The 19,358-nt window shown below is 39.4% G+C and overlaps 1 protein-coding gene across 6 annotated transcripts in view; it reads left to right on the top strand.

Moving 5' to 3' along the window:
* Window positions 1-19,358, top strand: part of ARHGAP10 (Rho GTPase activating protein 10) — a 318,329-nt gene that overhangs the window by 92,579 nt on the left and 206,392 nt on the right. For 4 of the 6 annotated variants that reach the window (XM_038558962.1, XM_038558960.1, XM_038558961.1 and 1 more), the window contains exons 2-3: window positions 1,078-1,173; window positions 1,247-1,308. In XM_038558962.1, coding sequence (XP_038414890.1) covers window positions 1,078-1,173; window positions 1,247-1,308 — 158 coding nt within the window. Of the gene's footprint in view, window positions 1-1,077; window positions 1,174-1,246; window positions 1,309-8,084; window positions 8,166-17,767; window positions 17,888-19,358 lie in introns of those variants that run through there. The other 2 variants (XM_038558965.1, XM_038558964.1) reach the window with 2 other exon arrangements.

Consider the following 19,358-nt stretch of genomic DNA (forward strand, 5'->3'; position numbering starts at 1 on the left):
TGTGTCTATTTATTTTATAATTGGAAGATTGCATCTCTCAATTCCTTTCACCTATTTCATCCATCCTCCCTATCCCCTTACCCTCAGGCAACCATCAGTGGTTCTCTGTATCTGTGAGTCATTTTGTTTTGTTTTTTTGTTTGATTTCTTTTTAGATTCCACATATAAATAATATCATGTGGTGTTTGTCTTTCTCTGACTTACTTCACTTAACGTAATGCCCTCTAAGTCCCTCTCTTGCAAATGGCAAGATTTCATTTTTTTATGGCTGAGTAATATTCTTTTTTTAAAAAATTAATCAATTAATTAATTTTTTTGGCTGAGTAATATTCTATTGTACATATAAATCACATCTTTATTCACTCAGCTATCTATGTATCTATGTACATTAAGGCTGCTTCCATGTCTTGGCTATGGTAAATGAAACTATAATGTAGTTTTCTGCTATTTTCTATTAATCTGCAGTAAAAAAAAAAACGAGAACCTATAAGTCTTTTGCAGAATGAATTCTTTCTACCATTTAAGCTTGTCTTTTAGTTACCTCCATGCTGCTGTTTTCTATGAAAACTCTTTGATCCTTCTGGGTTTCTCTGGCTGGAGTTTGCCAGTCAGTTAAGGGCATCTGATTGGCTGACTTTGAGCTTTGATACTTTTATATTTGAAACCTTGGCATCTAGCCAGTTCTCATCCAGTCCTGGGAGATAACATCATGTGTGTGTGTTTCCTAATCATAGTGTGAACTTTTGAATTGGGCAAGTTCTGACCTGAGTGAGCAGAGAAAGGGAAAGATCTTTGGGGAATGGGAACAATGTGAGGTAGTCACATCTCTGAGGAAGATGGTGGGGGAGGGAGTAAACATTTCTTCAGCACCTGTTCTGTGCCAGAGTATAGAAGCGAAGACAGAAGCATCCCAGAGAGGGCCAAGTTGAGGGCAGTGGACCCCTTGGCAAAGGAGTTGGGTTGTGCTTTCTCATAAATTGAGTGGGGAGCACTACAGCTCTAGCAACCTTAGGAGGAATACATTTCTTCTAAGCCTGGACTTAAAGCATCAGGTAATCATTAAATCATTCTTTCTAGGTCTTTCAGCAGCCCAGAGGAAGTTTGCACATTCACTCAGAGATTTTAAATTTGAGTTTATCGGTGATGCAGAGACAGATGACGAACGCTGCATAGGTATGTAAAGGTGACGTTTTGATTTGCCTTCCTTCGCTTTGGCTACTAAGTAATCATACCTTTCTCTTTGTAGATGCTTCCTTACGTGAATTTTCTAATTTTTTGAAGAATCTGGAAGAACAGAGAGAAATTATGGTGAGTTGTGGAATGTAAATTAGTAAGTTCAACTTTAAGCAGGGAAAATCTGTGTTTTGAAGATGGTTTTGGTAGAGTTTTTTCTTTTTTAAAGATTTTATATATATATATATATATATTTTTTTTTTTTTTTTTTTTTTTTTTTGAGAGAGTAGTGGGGAGGGGCAAAGGGAGAAACAGAACTCCCTGCTGAGTGTGGAGCCTGATGTGGGGGCTCAATCCCAGGGCCCTGAGATTATGACCAGAGCTGAAGTCAAGTCAGATGCTTAATCGACTGAGCCACTCAGGCACCCCTCTGGTAGAAGTTTTGATGCATTTATCTGCAGATGAAGTAATGCTTAGTAGTGGATAAGGTTTCAGGAATCTAGGTGTCTAGTTCCACAGTGGTGCTGACTACGGTAAGATCTTGGACAAGTTGCTGGACCTCTGGACCAAGGCCCTGTTTCTTTTTTCTCCTTCTCCTTCTGTGTTTTTTTTTTTTTTTTTAAACATTTTAGTCATTTATTCATGAGAGACACACAGAGAGAGAGAGGCAGAGACACAGGCAGAGGGAGAAGCAGGCTCCTCGCAAGGAGCCTGATTGATGTAGGACTCAATCCCGGATCCCAGGATCACACCCTGAGCCAAAGGCAGATGCTCAACCACTGAGCCACCCAGGTGTCCCAAGGCCCTGTTTCTTTCACACAATAGTGGGTTGAACTATAGCAGTGCTTTCTAGATTTTTGTTAGCAGTAGAGCATTTTCGTTTAAATTGAGTCTCAGAACATTAATGTACCGAAGATAAAGGCAGAAAAGCTAATGTAGTGGTAGAGGGACAACAGAGCAATGTGAGAGCCTGACTCATACTTCTGAAGGTTTTGAGGTTGTGAAGGGGAGACTTTGGGCCTTGGAAGCCTTTAGAATCTCACTTTGCCTTGAGATTTGTGATCACAACAGTAATGGTAATGGCTGCTTTCCACATGCCTCATGCTATGCTGGGTGTATTGAGGGGATGATTTTATTTAACAAATACTCAGCAATGGATTTTGAGTGAATTGAGTAATATTTTCTCACCTTTCTTAAAAGCTTCCCTCTTAATGTCTGTTATTCATTCATTCAACAAAGATTTACAGTAGAATTGCCCCCAGGTTATTATATACTATCTATTCTCAGCAGTTTTTACAGGCTTTACAAAACTGACAAAACTATTTTTTCTATGTCCTTGAGAATGAGTACCACCTAGAATTATGCTAAAGTCTAAGTGTACAAGTAGGTTCAGATGTTGTTATACCAGTAATAATAATAATAATAATAATAATAATAATAACAATAATAATAATAATAGATCATGATAGCTAAGGTAGGTGTCACTCTGTGACTGGTACTATTTTAAGTTGTTAGTCTAATATTTCATCTAATTCTCGAGTCAACCGATATAGATTCTGTTACTGGCTCCCATTTTACAATTGAAACTGAGGGATAGTTCCTTGCCCAAGATCACATAGCAGTTGAGAGGTAGAGCCAGAACCGGGCACTCTGAAGCTCCAACCATTTTGGCCAGCTTCCTGGATGTTACTGTAATCTCTTGGGTGGTGGCAGTGGTGGGATTTCTGTTTCGTGGAGTTGCAGTAGAGGAAGAAGTAGTGGGAGAGCCCTGATTTTTATTTAAAAGTGCACTGTAACTTATTTCGTGAGATAATTTGTATATATTGTTAATATCGTAGCAGGCAGGTGAAGGTACTGTGGTCCCATTAGATTTTACTGGCATAGATGACACGTTCAATGATTATTTGTGTGATCCAAGTCACTGATTTTTCAGCAGTTTAGGAATGTCTAAATGTGATAAAAAATAGTGCTGTGACACTACCTTTCTACTATACAAAGTGGGTCTGAATGCTTTCTTAGTTTATGTTTATAGAATCAACTTTTTTGTTCTCAGACCTCTTTGATATTTAGTTGTGCTTCTGGGATCCTGAGCATTCAGCAAATACACATTTGATCTTATTGTGTGTTCTAGGTACTGTTTAGAATCTGAGCACACAGAGGCAAACCAAGCAAGGTCCCTCATGGAAGTTGTGTTCTAGGAAGGGGAGATGATAAATAAACATATGATATAGGTCAGGCAGTGATAGGTCCTACAAAATAAAATAAGGTATGTTTAGTAGCCAGAGTCAGAGAGTAGCGAAGGGTGCTATTGAGATGGTGAGTAGAGGTCTTTACTGCTGAGAACTATGTGAGACATCTTGGCATTTTGAGGAAGAGGGTTCTGGGCAGACTGGTGCTGGATTTTAGCTCCACTGAAATACTGTGTGACTACTTACTATCTTGATGTTCTGTTTGCATTCCATGTTCCTTGAGATGAACTGACTAGGTAAAAAAATGAACATGGTCTTAGCTCCAGGCTATCTGATGATAGAGATAGTGTGGTTCTCAGAGCTATTAGTAGCTGGCATCTTGACTTAATCTTCAGGGTCTTTTACCCTGAGGGTGGTGCTGAGTTTGGTGGGGCTGAGTTTCCAGTACAGGGTAGAAGTAGGAATAGGATGTTGTCTGTATAAGGTCATGAACCTCAGGGAGGAATGGGACAGTATGTTACAACCCATTTGTGGGAATAGCAACTCCTGCTGCATAGCAGGAAACTGTCCAAAGACAGAAAGCAGTTTGGGGTCGAAGTGGGAGGGAGTGGCTATGACCAACCATAGAATTAAAGGGATATCTAATGCTATTTTGTTTCTTAAACTTTTTAGTTTGAAAAATTTTGAGTGTGTATGAAGAGTAGAGAGAAAAATAATTAAACTATGTGTACTCAGTATCCAGCTTTAATTGGTTGCCACACAGCCAATCTTGTTTCTCTGTACTTCTCACTCCCTACTCCAATTAGTTTGACAGCCCATTCTCGTATTGTTTCATCTATAAATACCCTACTACAGAGCTGTAAAAGGTAACTCTCTTTTTGATCTGTAGCATCCTTGACATACTTAAAGACAAGCAATTAGTAATTTCTTTCTTTTAAAAGATTTTATTTATTTATTCATGAGAGAGGCAGAGGCATATAGACAAAGGCAGAGACACAGGCAGAGGGAAAAGGAAGCTCCCCACAAGGAGCCGGATGTGGGACTTGATCCTAGGACCCTCAGATCATGACCTAAGCCAAAGGCAGATACTCAACCACTGAGCCACTCAGGTGTCCCAAGTAGTACTGTTTCTTAATATTACAAAGAATTAGGCTATATTCAAAATAATCTGATACTCATTTAAACAGTTCTTTATTTGAATCTGTATCCAAACATGTTGCATTCAATTCTTTTTTAAAAGATTTTATTTATTGATTGATTTGAGAGAGAGAGACCATGTGTGAGTAGGGGGGGGAAGGGCAGAGGGAGAGGGGCTCGATTCCAGGACCCTCAGCTCATGACCTGAGCCAAAGGCAGATGCTTAACCACCCAGGTACCCCTTGATTGGTAAATTTCTAAGTCCTTTTTAACCTGTAGGTTTTTCTTTTTCCTTTTTTCCATCAATAAGAATTCCTGATACTTTCCTATTTGCTTTAAAGGACCTTTAAAATAGTACTTCTTGGTATGCTTGGGTGGCTCAGTGGTTGAGCATCTGCCTTTGGCCTGGGGCATGATCCTGGAGTCCTGGGATCAAGTCTCACATCGAGCTCCCTGTATGGAGCCTGCTTCTCCCTCTGCCTGTGTCTCTGCCTCTCTCTATGTGTCTCTCATGAATAAATAAATAAAATATTTTTTAAAAAATAGTACTTCTTCCTGAGTTATGAGTTATAATAATAAAATAACAAAATAATAGAAGTGAAAATGTTTGGTATTTAACCCATATTAATGTTTTTTCAGTGTTTCTGTCTAATCTTGATCAGGGGTTACTTATTTTAACTACGAAAATTGCATAGAATAATGGCTACCTTTGTTTTGTTTTAAATAGTTTAGAATACTTAATAAAGAAAACTTTGATGCTTTATTAGGCACTAACCTTAAACTTTTGAAGAAGAAAAGATACCTCTCTTAGGAAGTGCTCAGTATGGCCCTGGAGAATAAGTGGTAAAAAAGTGAATTAAAATGTATTCTGCTAAGGGGCACCTGGGTGATTCAGCAGGTTAAGCATCTGAGGACTCTTGGTTTCTGCTTAGGTTGTGGCCTCAGGGTCCTGAGATTGAGCCCTGCATCAGGTTCTGCTTTCAATGCGAAATCTGCTTAAGACTTTCTCTCCCTCCCTCTGTCCCTCTTTCCCATGCTTGCTCGCTCTCTCTCTCTTTCTAAAATAAATGCATCCTTAAAAATATATATATTCTACTAAGTGTAATAACACAGGTATAGGTGGAGTTGCATGAAGTGCGAAGCAGCTAAATCTTTACTTGTTAGGAAGGACTTTGTGGAAGGAGTTGTATTTGAGCTGGAGTTTGTGGAGCAGAGACACAGAGGAGGGCCTTTTATATGGCTTAACAAGTTCATACATCCCTAACACGTGACAAAGAGATGAAGGAGGTTTTAAGTAGCTAAAATGGGAGCCAGTGCATTCTGGGAACTTTTAAAAACTCTTGTTTTACTTGAAATTATTACACATTGGGGTGCCTGGGTGGCTCATTTGGTTAGGTGTCAGACCCTTGATATCAGCTCAGGTCTTAATCTCTGGGATCGTGAGTTTAAGCCCCATGTTAGGCTCCATGCTGGGTGTGGAGGCTACTTAAAAAAAATAAGAGTACTATGGTTATCAGTATTATCATTAAAGTAACCCCTTATCATCTTTATGTAACATAATGAAAAACATACATTGCAGAGCCACATACTAAAAAGGGAATGCAAAACGACAATTATAAAATAGAGGTAGAAATATTCTAAAGTTGGTTCCAGGAATTTAACAAAATCTTAGGAGTCGCTTAATCTTTAAAAGGTGTTATACTCAACTGATAAATTATTGAACACTATATCTGAAACTAAGTATGTACTATTGGCTAATTGAATTTAAATAAAAAAAAAAAAGCAATTGGGGCACCTGGATGGCTCAATTGGTTAAGTGTCTGACTCTTGATCTCAGCTCAGGTCTTGGTTTCAGGGTAGTGAGTTCAGGCCCCACATTGGGTTCCATGCTAGACATGGAGCCTACTTTAAAAACAAAACCAAAAACAATTAGTGTTTTCTGAAGTCCTAAATTAAATTATGTTGCGTCATATAGATATTCATCATTAAGACTCAGTCATTAAACTGTGAAAAAAATTTTAATCTGTTTCAGAAGGCAAAGACCAATGTCAAAAAACTTAAAAAGCTAAAAAAAAAAAAAAAACTTAAAAAGCTTTCCCTCCTCGAAGAAAGAAAAGGAAGAAAGGAAAGGAAAGGAAGGAAAGGAAAGGAAAGGAAAGGAAAGGAGAAAGAAAGGAAAGGAAGGAAGGGAAGGAAGGGAAGGGAAGGGAAGGGAAGGGAGGGAAGGGAAGGGAAGGGAAGGGAAGGGAAGGGAGGGAAGGGAAGGGGGAAGGGAAGGGGGGAAGGAAGGGGAAGGGAGGAAGTGAAGGGAGGGGGAGGGAAGGGAAGGGGAAGGGAGGGAAGGGGAGGGAAGGGAAGGGAAGGGAAGGGAAGGGAAGGGATGGAGGGAAGGTACGGCAGTGGCGGAATGGAAGGTAAGGGATACTGGAGTTACTCATTTACATTCCTTTTCCTTGCCTTTACCTGTTCCTTTCCTTTCCTTTCCTTTCCTTTCCTTTCCTTTCGATTTTATTTATTTACTTGAGAAAGAGAACAAGCTGGAGGCAGATCCTTAACTGACTGAGCCACTCAGGCACCCTGAAAGCTTTCCATTTCTTAAATGAATGTTAAAATAGGAAACTGGGCTTTAAGAATGTCTTCAGACTGGAAGCTCAACAATAAGGAACAAGTTCTTCTTTGGTTTTGAGCTCCAGGTGTATATATACACACACATGACTGATCTGTGTACTTCAACAGGCTTAGATATAAATAGTTCAGCAAATGCTGTGTGTGTGTCTATTACATGCCAAACACTATGCCAGGTGCTTTAAAGACAAAGGCATAGTTCCTGCCTTTGCATAATTAGCCGTCCATTGGGAGAAATTGCCCAAAGCATGCTTTGTGGTAACAGAGTTCTTAGGGAATTCAGGGAGGGCATGTTGAAATGATGTTGGAGACATCATTTCAGACCTGAGTTGACAGATGAATCAGAGTTATCCAAGTAAGGAAAGATAGAAGTGAAGCACTAGTTTCTTCCCTATGAGGAAAAATGATAGAATTTTGGAAAGAGGGAGGGATCTGTTTGCATATTTCCCATCAGTGTCTGTCTCAGTAGCTCTTAAAGCCAATTGTTGGGGAGGGAACTGGAAAGAAGGCTAGTCAGGAAGTCTCAAAGTGTTTCCCCCCCAACACCTGCACTGGAGTCCAATTTCTGTGCATGGATGTATCATGCCCTTTGAAAGGCCAATATTGACTTTTTCAGGGTAGTTCTCTTTTCTTTTTTCTTTTCTTCTCTTCTTTTTAAAAGATTTTATTTATTCATGAGAGACAGAGAGAGAGGCAGAGACATAGGCAGAGGGAGAAGCAGGCCCCCCGCAGAGAGCCCCATGTGGTACCATATCCCAGGACCCTGGGATCACGACCTGAGCCAAAGGCTAATACTTAACCACTGAGCCACCCAGGTGCCTCCAGGGGGTAGTTGTTTTCAAGTGAGCAGTTCTTACTGATTATTTTGCCAGCCTTGACTGTGAAAGTAAGTCGTGTTGGGGAGCTGGGTGCTGTTTGTGGCCAGAATTGCTGAGCTCACTTCTGTGTATCTTCTCCCAGGCAAGTACTATGTGATATTTCACTGCCAGAATTCTGGAGATGCTCTCTCTGGCATGGCAGGACATGGTGTTCTTCTCTGAGGTGGGCAGCTGTCCAAGAATTTAAGGACTTTTGAAATACTGCTGTTGCGTTTATAATGTTCTTTTAAAAGCCCTTCATATTGTATTTACTTGTCTACATGTGTTGTTTTATCGTAACTTTATGTTTCTGTACTTTTCCTAAATGTTACTGCTCAGTTTCTAGGGATTATAGGAAATCAGGACAGTTGTGTAAGGCCCAGGGGCTGAGGAAATCTTCAGGGAAGAGGGAATGTCTGGAGAGAGAAGGTAGAGCTTGCCAGATGGTACATAGTAGGCACTTGCCTCTCATGCCAAGGTGCTGGGGGCCCACTGGACTGCCGAGCAGGGCGAGATGCCAACAGCATCTTATCTACCAGCCACATCCCTTTCCCTGCTTGAGCAAGATGACCCTGTTCTGCTGTTAGGAATTCCAGTGTTTCTTAATTTGTGTTTAGCATTATTTATGAGTTCTTGAAATGTGATAAGTATCCAAGGCATTACATGCCATTGGGAAGATTGTGCCTTTAGTTTCATCTTACTGTAATAACATTTTTATGGTATATCAAATATATTTTAATCAGTTTTTTTTTTAACATACTCTTTAGGCTTTTGAGATCTTCTTTTTTTTTTATCTTCCATAGATTTTACTCTTGTGAAAACACTGGGGTAGGGAACACTTTCTGGGTGATTTCCCTTGAGCTCATGCCCCAAGAAAGAAGATACTGGGCTTTTCAGTACCAAAGGCTTTTTGTTAACAGTTTAGATGGTTCTGGGCCAGATAGGATGGGTGTTTTCTTAACACTTGCCTATTTGTTTCACTCCTTTCTCGTTATTTTTTCATTGTTTCAAGTATCTTACAGAATCATGTAGTTATTTATCTTTTGGGGTTTTTGATACTGATTTTTACTCCAAACTTCCTTTTTTTTTTCAAAAGTATTTCATAATGTTAAGATGATGTATGTTGCTTAAAATGAACTAAATATCCTTTATGTTTTGGGAGAAATTTTCTTGCAGTTCTTTCTTTAGTACACTCTAGGGCAGTGGTTCTCAAGGCTTGGTCTTTGGTCTGGTAGCATCAGCATCACCTGGGAACATGCTAGAAATGCTCTCTTGGGCTCTACCCTAGAGCTACTGAATCAGAAATTCTGGGGGTGCAGCCCATCAGTGTGTATTTTAATAAACCCTCCAGGTTATTGTGAAGCATGCTTAAATTGGAATCCTGGCCTAGGGTGCCAGTGAAACCTCCAGGTCCTAACCTTGGACCTAGAGATGTCTGAAAGTTGGAAACGCTGTAAATTGATTTTTAAGGACTTTATTTACCAGGAGGTTAAAATGGACTTTAAAAACTAAGCTTTCATCTGTCATTTCCAAAGGATTTTGAACTATACCTAGTTTATTTTCATAGAATGGGTTTCTGCTGTTAGGAATTTTAGTGTTACTTAATTTGTGCTTAGCATTACTGATGAGTTCTTGTAATGTGATAAGTACCTAAGGGATCACATGCCATTAGAAAGATTGTGCCTTTAGTTTCATCTTATTATAAATATTATATTATTATAATATAATATAATTATAATATTATAATATTATAAATATTATATTTTAGGGCAGCCTGGCTGGTTCAGCGGTTTAGCACCACCTTCGGCCCACAGTGTGATCCTAGAGAGTGGGGATTGAGTCCCACATCGGGCTCCCTACATGGAGCCTGCTTCTCCCTCTGCCTTTGTCTCTGTCTCTCTCTCTGTGTCTCTCATGAATAAATAAATAGAATCTTTAAAAAAATTATATTTTTATATATATGAAGCCTGTTTTAATCAGTTCTTTTACAATAAAGTGACATTATTTTGTGTGAAGTTCTCTTGGAAAGTGCATTCAGATGGGGAAAGACCCATCTTGAACTTATTTGTGAAAACAGTTTCTCAGTTTAGTTTAAAAGTTGTCAGTGACCTAACTTTATGAAGAATTTTCCTCCTTGGAACTGACTCTTACAATTTGACAACATCATTTTTTTCATATAAATCCCTTTTCCCCCTTGTAAACTCACTATAAGTCAGTCAGATGCAGAAGTCACTGTGAAACCTGTTTGCTAGGAGAGTATCTTTTGCAAGTTGGATTTTTACTGACCTAGAATCCAATAGAGGTTACAGTCTGGACTAACTCAAATCAGAATTCTAAAATGAGTGAGGGGCAGCCCTGGTGGCTCAGTGGTTTAGCGCCGCCTTCAGCCCAGGGTGTGATCCTGGAGACCCCAGATCGAGTCCCACGTCAGGCTCCTTGCATGGAGCCTGCTTGTCCCTCTGCCTGTGTCTCTGCCTCTCTCTCTCTGTGTGTCTCTCATGAATAAATTAAAAAAAAAAAAAAAGTGAGTTGAGGATATTTTAGGCGAGAGAATTGGGCTCCTTGGTGGGCCCTTCTGTGGAATGCTTGCTCATGACTCAGTGTCCTCCCTTGGTGACTCATAGTCATCTGTGGTCTTGAAGACTTGTCATCATCAGATTCTACTTCCCTGCTGAAACTGATGTTTCCTATATTTCATGTCCTTGGGCTTGTTCTCTGTTTCTGAGGAATCGACTCTTCTGATAAACCAGTTATTACTGTCATGAAAGAGCGGACAGACGGACTCCCTTTCACATCACCTCCAGAGGTGTGGTTCCATTAGTGGGAATTAAGTTTAGCTGAATCTACAGTTTCATGAGAAAAATATTTTTGTCTGATCCAGTCACGAAGTATTCAAAGATATGCCCTTGGCTCCTAAAACAAAGAACTGAGAGAGAACTTAGGGAAACTTTTAACAATTACTGAAACCAAAAAAAGAGGGGAAACTGGAACTCAGTGAGATGGAGTGATTTTGATCCACATCGCTTCACCAAGTAAGTTGGTGGTAGTAATGAAAAGACAATCTTCTGGGTAGCCCTGGTGGCTCAGTGGTTTAGTGCTGCCTTCAGCCCAGGGTGTGATCCTGGAGACCTGGGATTGAGTCCCATGTTGGGCTCCCTGCGTGGAGCCTGCTTCTCCCTCTGCCTGTGTCTCTGCCTCTCTTTCTCTCTCTGTGTCTCTCATGAATAAGTAAATAAAATCTCAAAAAAAAAAAAAAAAAAAAAGACAATCTTCTATCTCCTGGTAGCCTAAGGACATTATTCTTTGCCTTTAGCTCCTTGTAAGATTTTATCAACCTTTCTTCCACCTTTGAACATGGGTTAAATGGAAATGTATCCTTATAGCTGTCATCTACAAGGTGGCAGTCTTGAAGAAATGTGAATTTTTTTATTTCTCCGGGCCTGATTGGACATGTGTAGTCCCCCAACATTTCAGTCAACAAACCATTTACCCACCTAAGGAATGATATTCATATAATTCACTATATGAATACTGCTGGATGTTTGAAAACCTGTCTTTGAGGCCTTCTAGTAGATCCAAGAAGTGCCAGCATCAATAAATACCTAAAGAGTGGGTGTATCACCTTGGAAGAAGATCCTAGGTAACAAAGTGGAGCACCCCCTTTTAAAAATATTTTATTTATTTATTCATGAAAGACACAGGTAGAGAGAGAGGCAGAGACACAGGCAGAGCGAGAAGCAGGCTCCATGCAGGGAGCCCAATGTGGGACTTGATCCCAATCCCGGGTCTCCAGGATCACGCCCTGGGCTGAAGGCAGCGCTAAACCGCTGAGCCACCTGGGCTGCCCAGTGGAGCACCCCTTAAATATTGGTACATCTCCAATATTCTTGATGACACAGAGGAGGAAAAAAATATGTGGACAAAACTAGATACTGGTGGCTGAGATGAAAAGTGATTGATAAGAGCTGGACTCTGAAGAAGTTTTAGAAATATTTTCAATGTTATTTATGTATGCACAGGAGGGATACATAATAAAAATCTGTCAAAGAGCTTTTTAATAAGTGTGAAAGTTCTAAGTATTAAGTTTAAATCAAGATTTTATTAGCAATATATAAAAGAGTGAAATGTGTCTTCTTCTTGTTCTTGTTCTTGTTCTTGTTCTTGTTCTTCTTGTTCTTCTTCGAGAAAGTGTATGTGAGTGGGGGGAGGTGCAGAGGGACAAGAAAAGAGAGAATCTTAAGCAGACTCCATGCCCAATGTAGAGCCCAACATGGGGCTCAATTTCACAACCCTGAGATCATGACCTCAGCCAAAATCAAGAGTTGGACACTTAACCAGCTAGGTGCCAACTAGATGCCCCTGGAGTGTCTTATTATTAGTGGCATGTTAGATTGAATGAAATACAGAACTTTAGTGGTGGTGGGGATTACTAGAGGTCCAGAGGTATACCAGTGGCCATGATAGTAGTGGAAAGAATATGGACTTTGCTAGCAGTGGCAGTCAGGCACCTCTCAGATCTCCCACTGCAGGGAGTAGAATGGACCATTGGGCCCGGCTGCTATATGGTTCTATCACTGCATTAGAGTGAAGGCCATGCCTCCTACAGGCTGCCCCCAGCCAGTGACTGAGACAGCAGGGGTGCTAAAGCAGCTCATTCCTGGGGACTCTAGAGTCCTCTGACAGGCAGCCTTGGCTCACAGAGTCCCCGATGTCCTTGCTGAACTTTTCCTAGAACTGCCTTGTAGTCAAACGCGTGTCTACTCAACCTTCTCACCTTCCTTTCCTCCCTATCTCCTTCCCCGGGGGTTAGACCTGCATTGCTGTCTTACAGCTCTTCTAGCCTCCCCGGCTCCCTCTCCATGTCCTCATGGGCATTTTTCCTAATAAATTTCTGGCATTTCTGATCTTGTCATGGTGTCTGCTTCTTAGAGGACCCAGTATAATACAGAAAGAGACTGTTTTGAATGAAGATGATGTGTACAGGAGACTTCTCATAGGCATTCATGGTTACTATTACCACTATCAGCAGGGAATGTTGAATTTATATAGAAATTATATTTTTTACATTAGCTAACTTTGTAGGAGAATCCTACCTCATTCATAAAATAAGTATTTTTGAATGCCTGTTAGTTGCTGGGCAGTTTCTAGCACCTGAGGATGCAGTAAGGTCTTAGGCCCTTGTCAGGATGAGGTCCTCAAGCTGCTGGCTGTGTAGTCGAGAATGAGAGCCTTTCTGTCCCACACCCTCCTTTTCTCTCTCAGCCACTCAGATAAGCCAAGGCACAGAAGGGCTGGAGATTAGTGTCTTTGCCATCAACCAAAGGTATAGATGTTCTTTTCTGACCAGGTCTCTCCACCCCCCTCTCTCTGTCTCATATTTTCTTGATCAACCACTTATTGCCTGATTGATGAGGTTCCATTAGTAGCTATGCTACTGACTCACACCATTCACTTCAGAAATTAAAATTTTCAAAAAAAAATTAAAATTTTCTCTTATTTAAAGGTAAAAAGTAAAATTTCAGATTTTCTTGTGATACTTTTGCAGCTTTCTCTCAGGCTCCTCTTTCACCTTTGTGGAGTTTTATTCCTTCTCGTAATGTTTTGCCTGGGTGTTTACTTTAAAAAAAGTAGGAGCTAGATCCTTATTGTCCCTCATGCACAGAGGGAAAGAAGATCAAGGTTAAACCTCTTACTTAATATCCTTATTAGGTTAATTTATTCCTACTATATCCAATCTTTGTTTGAAGATTCTTTTTCCAGTTTTTCCAAAGAATAACTAAAAAAAATCTTTATTCGTAGAGTCTGATTTAAAAAATTGGAGTAAAATTACTACCTTTAACCAATGGCCTTCAAAATTGATGCAAGCTTCTTTTTTTCCCCCTTCAAATAAATGCTAAGATATCTGTTTGTAGAAAATAGACATTAAAGGAAGCTTAAACTTTTGTGAGTCAGGGACTTTTTAAAATTTTTTTTTTGAGAGCCAGTTTATGACCTAATATTTAGGGAATTAAACTAGAGAGAAGAAATTGTCAGAACTTCAGCTCAAATCCTCTTGTTTTGTTAGGCTCTGTTGAGAGTTCAGGAATGAAAGTTGACAAAAACTCCTCACTGGGGACGTTTTATTCTTGGACTTTCAGAAGAAAGCAAAAGTGTGGTGGCTATCTGGTGACATTAGGATGTATATTTTACTAATTATAATTTCTAGCCTGTTAAATGGGACTGCTGTGTTCTGAAAGAATCAGATATTCAAGAAACTGTTTCATATCAATTGGCTCTTAATTTTCAGGTTTAAACTCTATAGAATTAACAACACCTCTGTATCTATGTCCCAGTTAGACCTTTGTATATGAATTCATTAAGATTCTCACCAGTTTTTAGCTGGAAAGTTTGAGCTATTACTGCTCTAAAATTTAATTTTGTTTTTACAATAATTTTTTCTACCAGAAGGATTAGCTTAGCTTGAGCTGTGCTGACAAATAAAATAATATCCAGGGATTTATTTGGAAGTTAAAATTACTTCTAGTATGGCATTCCCTTCCTTTTTTTTTATTTGATTTGTGTTGAGTAGGTAGAGAGAGCAAGCATTATTCCTTTTTTTTTTTTTTAAGATTTAATTTATTTGAGAGAGAAAGGATAACAAGCAGTGGGAGTGGCAGAGGGAGAGGGAGAGGCAGCCTTCCCGCTGAGCAGAGTCCAGTGTGCTTATCATGACCTGAGCCAAAGGCAGACACTTAACCGACTGAGCCACCCAGGCGCCCCACATTATTCCTTTTTTAAGGTTGAAAATACTCAGATAACAAAAAATAATTGTTTTTTCTATAGTCTAAAAACAGAACTGGTTAGGGCTGAACGCAAAAGAGATAGTGTTGGCTTCTTACTTATCACTGTGGCAGGATGCTTTTAACATAACCAGTTAAATGTTTTCATGTATTCTCAGCATCAGTCTTTTGACTTCTTTCTCTCATTATTTTAGCTATTAAAAATGGGAGGACTTTAATTTTAAAATGGGTGCATTTTAATTTTCCTGTTAGGACCTGAGTCTAGGTTGATGGGGGAAGGGCACAGTCCAGGGAGAGTGGCTAGATTGGGGAAAAAGAGAGATTGTAAAGGATGAGTGTAGATGAGGAGTAATCTAATTAATCAAAAACCGATTTGATTTAATCAGGAGAAAAAAAAACTTGTTTAGGAATTGAGATGGATAGTACTGAAAGCATTTTGACAAGACTGTTTAAAGTTTTTTTTTTTTAAAGATTTTATTTTTTATTCATGACACACACACACACACACACAGAGGCAGAGACATAGGCAGAGGGAGAAGCAGGCTCCCTGCAGGGAGCCCAGTGCAGGACTCGATCCCAGGACTCTGGGATCAGGACCTGAGCCAAAGGCAGACAGACGCTCAACCACTGAGCCACCAAAGTGCCCCTAAAGTTCTGCAGTTTAAACAAAACTAGGAAGATATTTTAAAGTGTGTATCCCAAAGGGCAGATATGCTCTACCTGTAATGTTTATGCCTGATTGTATGGCAACACTGTTTTCGTATGAGAAAATTAAGCAAAGATATTTTGGGATGGCTTGAATGTACACACCTGTAGGTATGTGTGGGTATGTCTACTAGATAATCACATGCCTACTTTCATCTAGTTGATTAAATATGTGGCTGTATTGTAAAATCAAATTATTGATGTATACTTTAGAAATCCCCCCTCCACTTATTTCATAAAAAGTTATTCTAAGTCTTGACCCCTTTTATGTTAGTATATTTATCTCTGACACACTCTGAATTTTTCAGCACAGCTTTCCAGAGTATTTCATGGCCGCATCTGTCTGAGTTCTTTGAGATATGGCTCCTTTTAAAAATCTCTTTCTGATGCTTTCCTTGGATATCTTATCTTGAAGTACTGTATTCATTTGCAAACATTTGGACAGCCTCATACAAATTTTATAATACAGATACATTTTCATCACTTAATCAGTTACCTTGTTTCTTTCAAAGTGATATTTATAAAAGCACCAAACACAATTTGAGGTTTTCTCCAATTTCTTAGCTTCCTCTTGCTTTTGTAACCTAGACTTCTTTGTGATCTGCAGCATCTGAAACAAGTTGCGATTTGGGCCATTTCAGGCTAAGATGCCTCAAACAGTTCTATGTTGATCAAAATAATGGAAAGCACACTCCTTAAGGAGACTGTGAGAATTCTTACGTAGGATTAAGTCTTTTTTTTCCTGAGAGATAGTTTTGGGAAAAATATTTATGTTCGGATATATATAATAGTTCCTTTCTTGAGGTTCTGTTTCAAGAAAAAAAATAAGAAACATGTCTTTGATGCATGATTTCTTTGCTGTTATTCGTGATATTGGAGTTGAAAAGTAGAGTTTTCCCTTTAGTCTAATGAAATGGGAATTATCCAGAAGGTCATGGGAGAAAATAGTGGAAATTCTCCTTTGCTCTCAGATTATGCATTCCTCTGGGGTCAAGAACACTTGGAATCCAGGCTTAAAATAACAAGGGCCATGGGGAACAGACATAATTCCTTCTGTTTCATTAGGCTCAGTCTATCCTTGTTAGTACTGAGTGATTAGAAAGGCATGGTTTAGTACTCACATGTACTTATTCACTGTTTTATCTAGATTGAGACTTTAAAGAATAGTTATTAAAGATCTTAGAGGGTGTAGTTTTGGCTTTTACCTGAATATGGATTTCTAGCGCCATGCCAAATTCTGTTTAGATTTAGAACATCAGAACTTAGCCTTTGATCTAAATGGGGAAACTTAAAGTGGCAGCAGAGATTCGTCTCCAGAGTAGAGTCTGATTCTCTGCTGGTTAGCTGTTGTCAACAGATTTCTCAGTTACTGCTTGAGCTGCGGAGACAGGCAGAGATACCACCCTACTGGGTCTTTTCTTTGTAGACATTTAAGTTTTCACATCCAGGTATCTAACAAAAGGGATTTCAGACTTGCCCAGTTGGAATACTTTTAATCCCCCAGGCTGTTATAAAATAATCTTGTTCTTTAACCTTGAATTGTGAAGTTTAAATGGATTTTGTGATTTGCCATTTCAGCATTGAAATGTAGCCTACAGCGACACCTGGGTGGCTCAGCGGTTTAGCGTCTGCCTTCGGCCCAGGGCGTGATCCTGGAGTCCCGGGATCGAGTCCCACATCCGGCTCCTTGCATGGAACCTGCTTCCCTCTGCCTGTGTCTCTGCTTCTCTTCCTCTGTGTCTCTCATGAACAAATAAAAAAAATTAAAAAAAAAAAAAGAAATGTAGCCTATATTTCTGCTTCTCTCAACTCATGTAGAATCCTAGAGTTGGATAGGACTCCAGAGGTCTCCTGGGCCAGCTGTCTCTCAGTGCAGGCCTCTGGTAGAGTATCCCTAGATGTCAGTCATTTAGATTGTACTTGATGTGAAAAGTTAGAGGTCCTACTCCCTGGTCCATGCCTGGTCCATGCAGGTCTTCTTCTTCTTTTTTTTTTTTTTATATCAATCTTCTTTTTTAAAGATTTATTTATTCATGAGAGACACACAGAGAGAGAGGCAGAGACACAGGCAGAGGGAGAAGCAGGCTCCATGCAGGGAGCCTGATATGGGACTCAATCCTGGATCCTGGGATCACGCCCTGATCTGAAGGCAGATGCTCTACGGCTGAGCCACCCAGGCGTCCCAGTCCACGCGGGTCTTTTTTTTTTTTAATATTATATTATTATATTATATTATATTATATTATATTATATTATATTATATTATATTTATTTATTTATTTATTGGCAGAGACACAGGCAGAGGGAGAAGCAGACTCTATGCAGGGAGCCTGACATGGGACTTGATCCTGGGTCTCCTGGATCACACCCCGGGCTGCAGGCGGCGCTAAACCTCTGCGCCCCTGGAGCTGCACCCGTGCAGGTCTTATTGAGCTTTTCTTGATAGCGAACTCAGAATCTGCTCTTCAGCTTCTCACCATTAGACCTGGGTTTTCTCTTTTCTAAGCAAATCAGAATGATTTCTTCTTTCATGTAGCATCTATTTAAATATTTATGGACACCTTTCATGTTCCCTTTAAATGTTCTTTTCCTCTTCAATTCCATTGAATACCTCTGATTTTCTTACTCTTCCTAAACTGTTTTAGCATTCTGGGCATATTCCTGCTTTGCTCCAGTTAGAAAATGTCTCTCTTAAAGCTCAGTATCCATACTACTTAGATAGGTTCTGATCTTATAGGACACAGTTGAATGATTGTTTGGTTTGACCATAGCCAATATATGTGTTCATTCTTGTTTAGGGTATTCTTGTTCAGTGTTTATTGTTCACTCATGCCGAACCTTCATTTAACTCATTTTTAGAGACTAAAGCCCTTATTAAAGCATGCTATTAAATTCACGTAAATTGTCGTCAAGATAGTTTTATACTTGAACAATTGCCTTTCAGTGTTGAAACCTGAGTGATTGCTTATCCCAGCCAAATTCTACAGCATCACTTTTGAATCCCTCTTTTCAGCTGGACAGCTACATGAACTGTTTCTCTCATTCAGCATTCAACTTCTCATCCCAAACTTTGGTCTTCTGAAAATATGGTAAACAAATATTAAAAAATATATACAGTTGGTTAAGAGTAAGTAGAACGTCTTTGGCCATGATACTTGAGATTATCCTCTCAGGGTTCAGCCAGCTGTGGCCCAAGCCTACCTTGCCTCCTGTATTTGTAAATAAGATTTTATTGGAATCTAGCTATGCTTATTCACTTATCTACCATTTATGACTGCTTTTGTGCAAATGGCAGAGATGAGTAGTTGCCACCCAGCCTTTTATAGAAAAAGTTAGCTGACTCTTGCCCTACAGTGAAAGCAACTAGTAAATTAACACATTTTACGTTCATGTAGATGCATCCTGTTTCTAAGCAAGACTATCCAAAATCCTTTCCAAGGCTCATTAGTCATGGCTTTTTATGACTTCTTTTTGTGGCTGTTCAAGTGTTTTATGGGGAAAAATATGGTTATGCAATCTTATATGTGTATTCTAAAATCACATTCTATATTTGCTTTTTCTCTTTAAATTACCTGATTGATTTCTAATGTACTAGTATTTGAAAGCTTTTATCCGTATTATTACTTCAGCTGTCTCTTTCAAATTGAGGGACTGTTATCACCAGAAATTTACTTCAGGGTTTTAGGGGCAGTCCTTGATTTGATACTCATTTGTTACTGGAGAAGAAGAATCCTGTTTTGGCACTAGAACATTTTAGTAATACTTATTACTAACAAGTATTATATAATACTAATGTGAAATTTATAAAAGGAACTGAGAGATTCCATGGAGTCTCCAGTCTATTTTGAGAAAAAGAGGAAAACAATCCTCTTTGCTCAACCAACAATTGCCTT

Source organism: Canis lupus, chromosome 15, assembly GCF_011100685.1.
Source record: "Canis lupus familiaris isolate Mischka breed German Shepherd chromosome 15, alternate assembly UU_Cfam_GSD_1.0, whole genome shotgun sequence".
In the NCBI taxonomy this organism is placed as follows: Eukaryota; Metazoa; Chordata; class Mammalia; order Carnivora; family Canidae; genus Canis; species Canis lupus.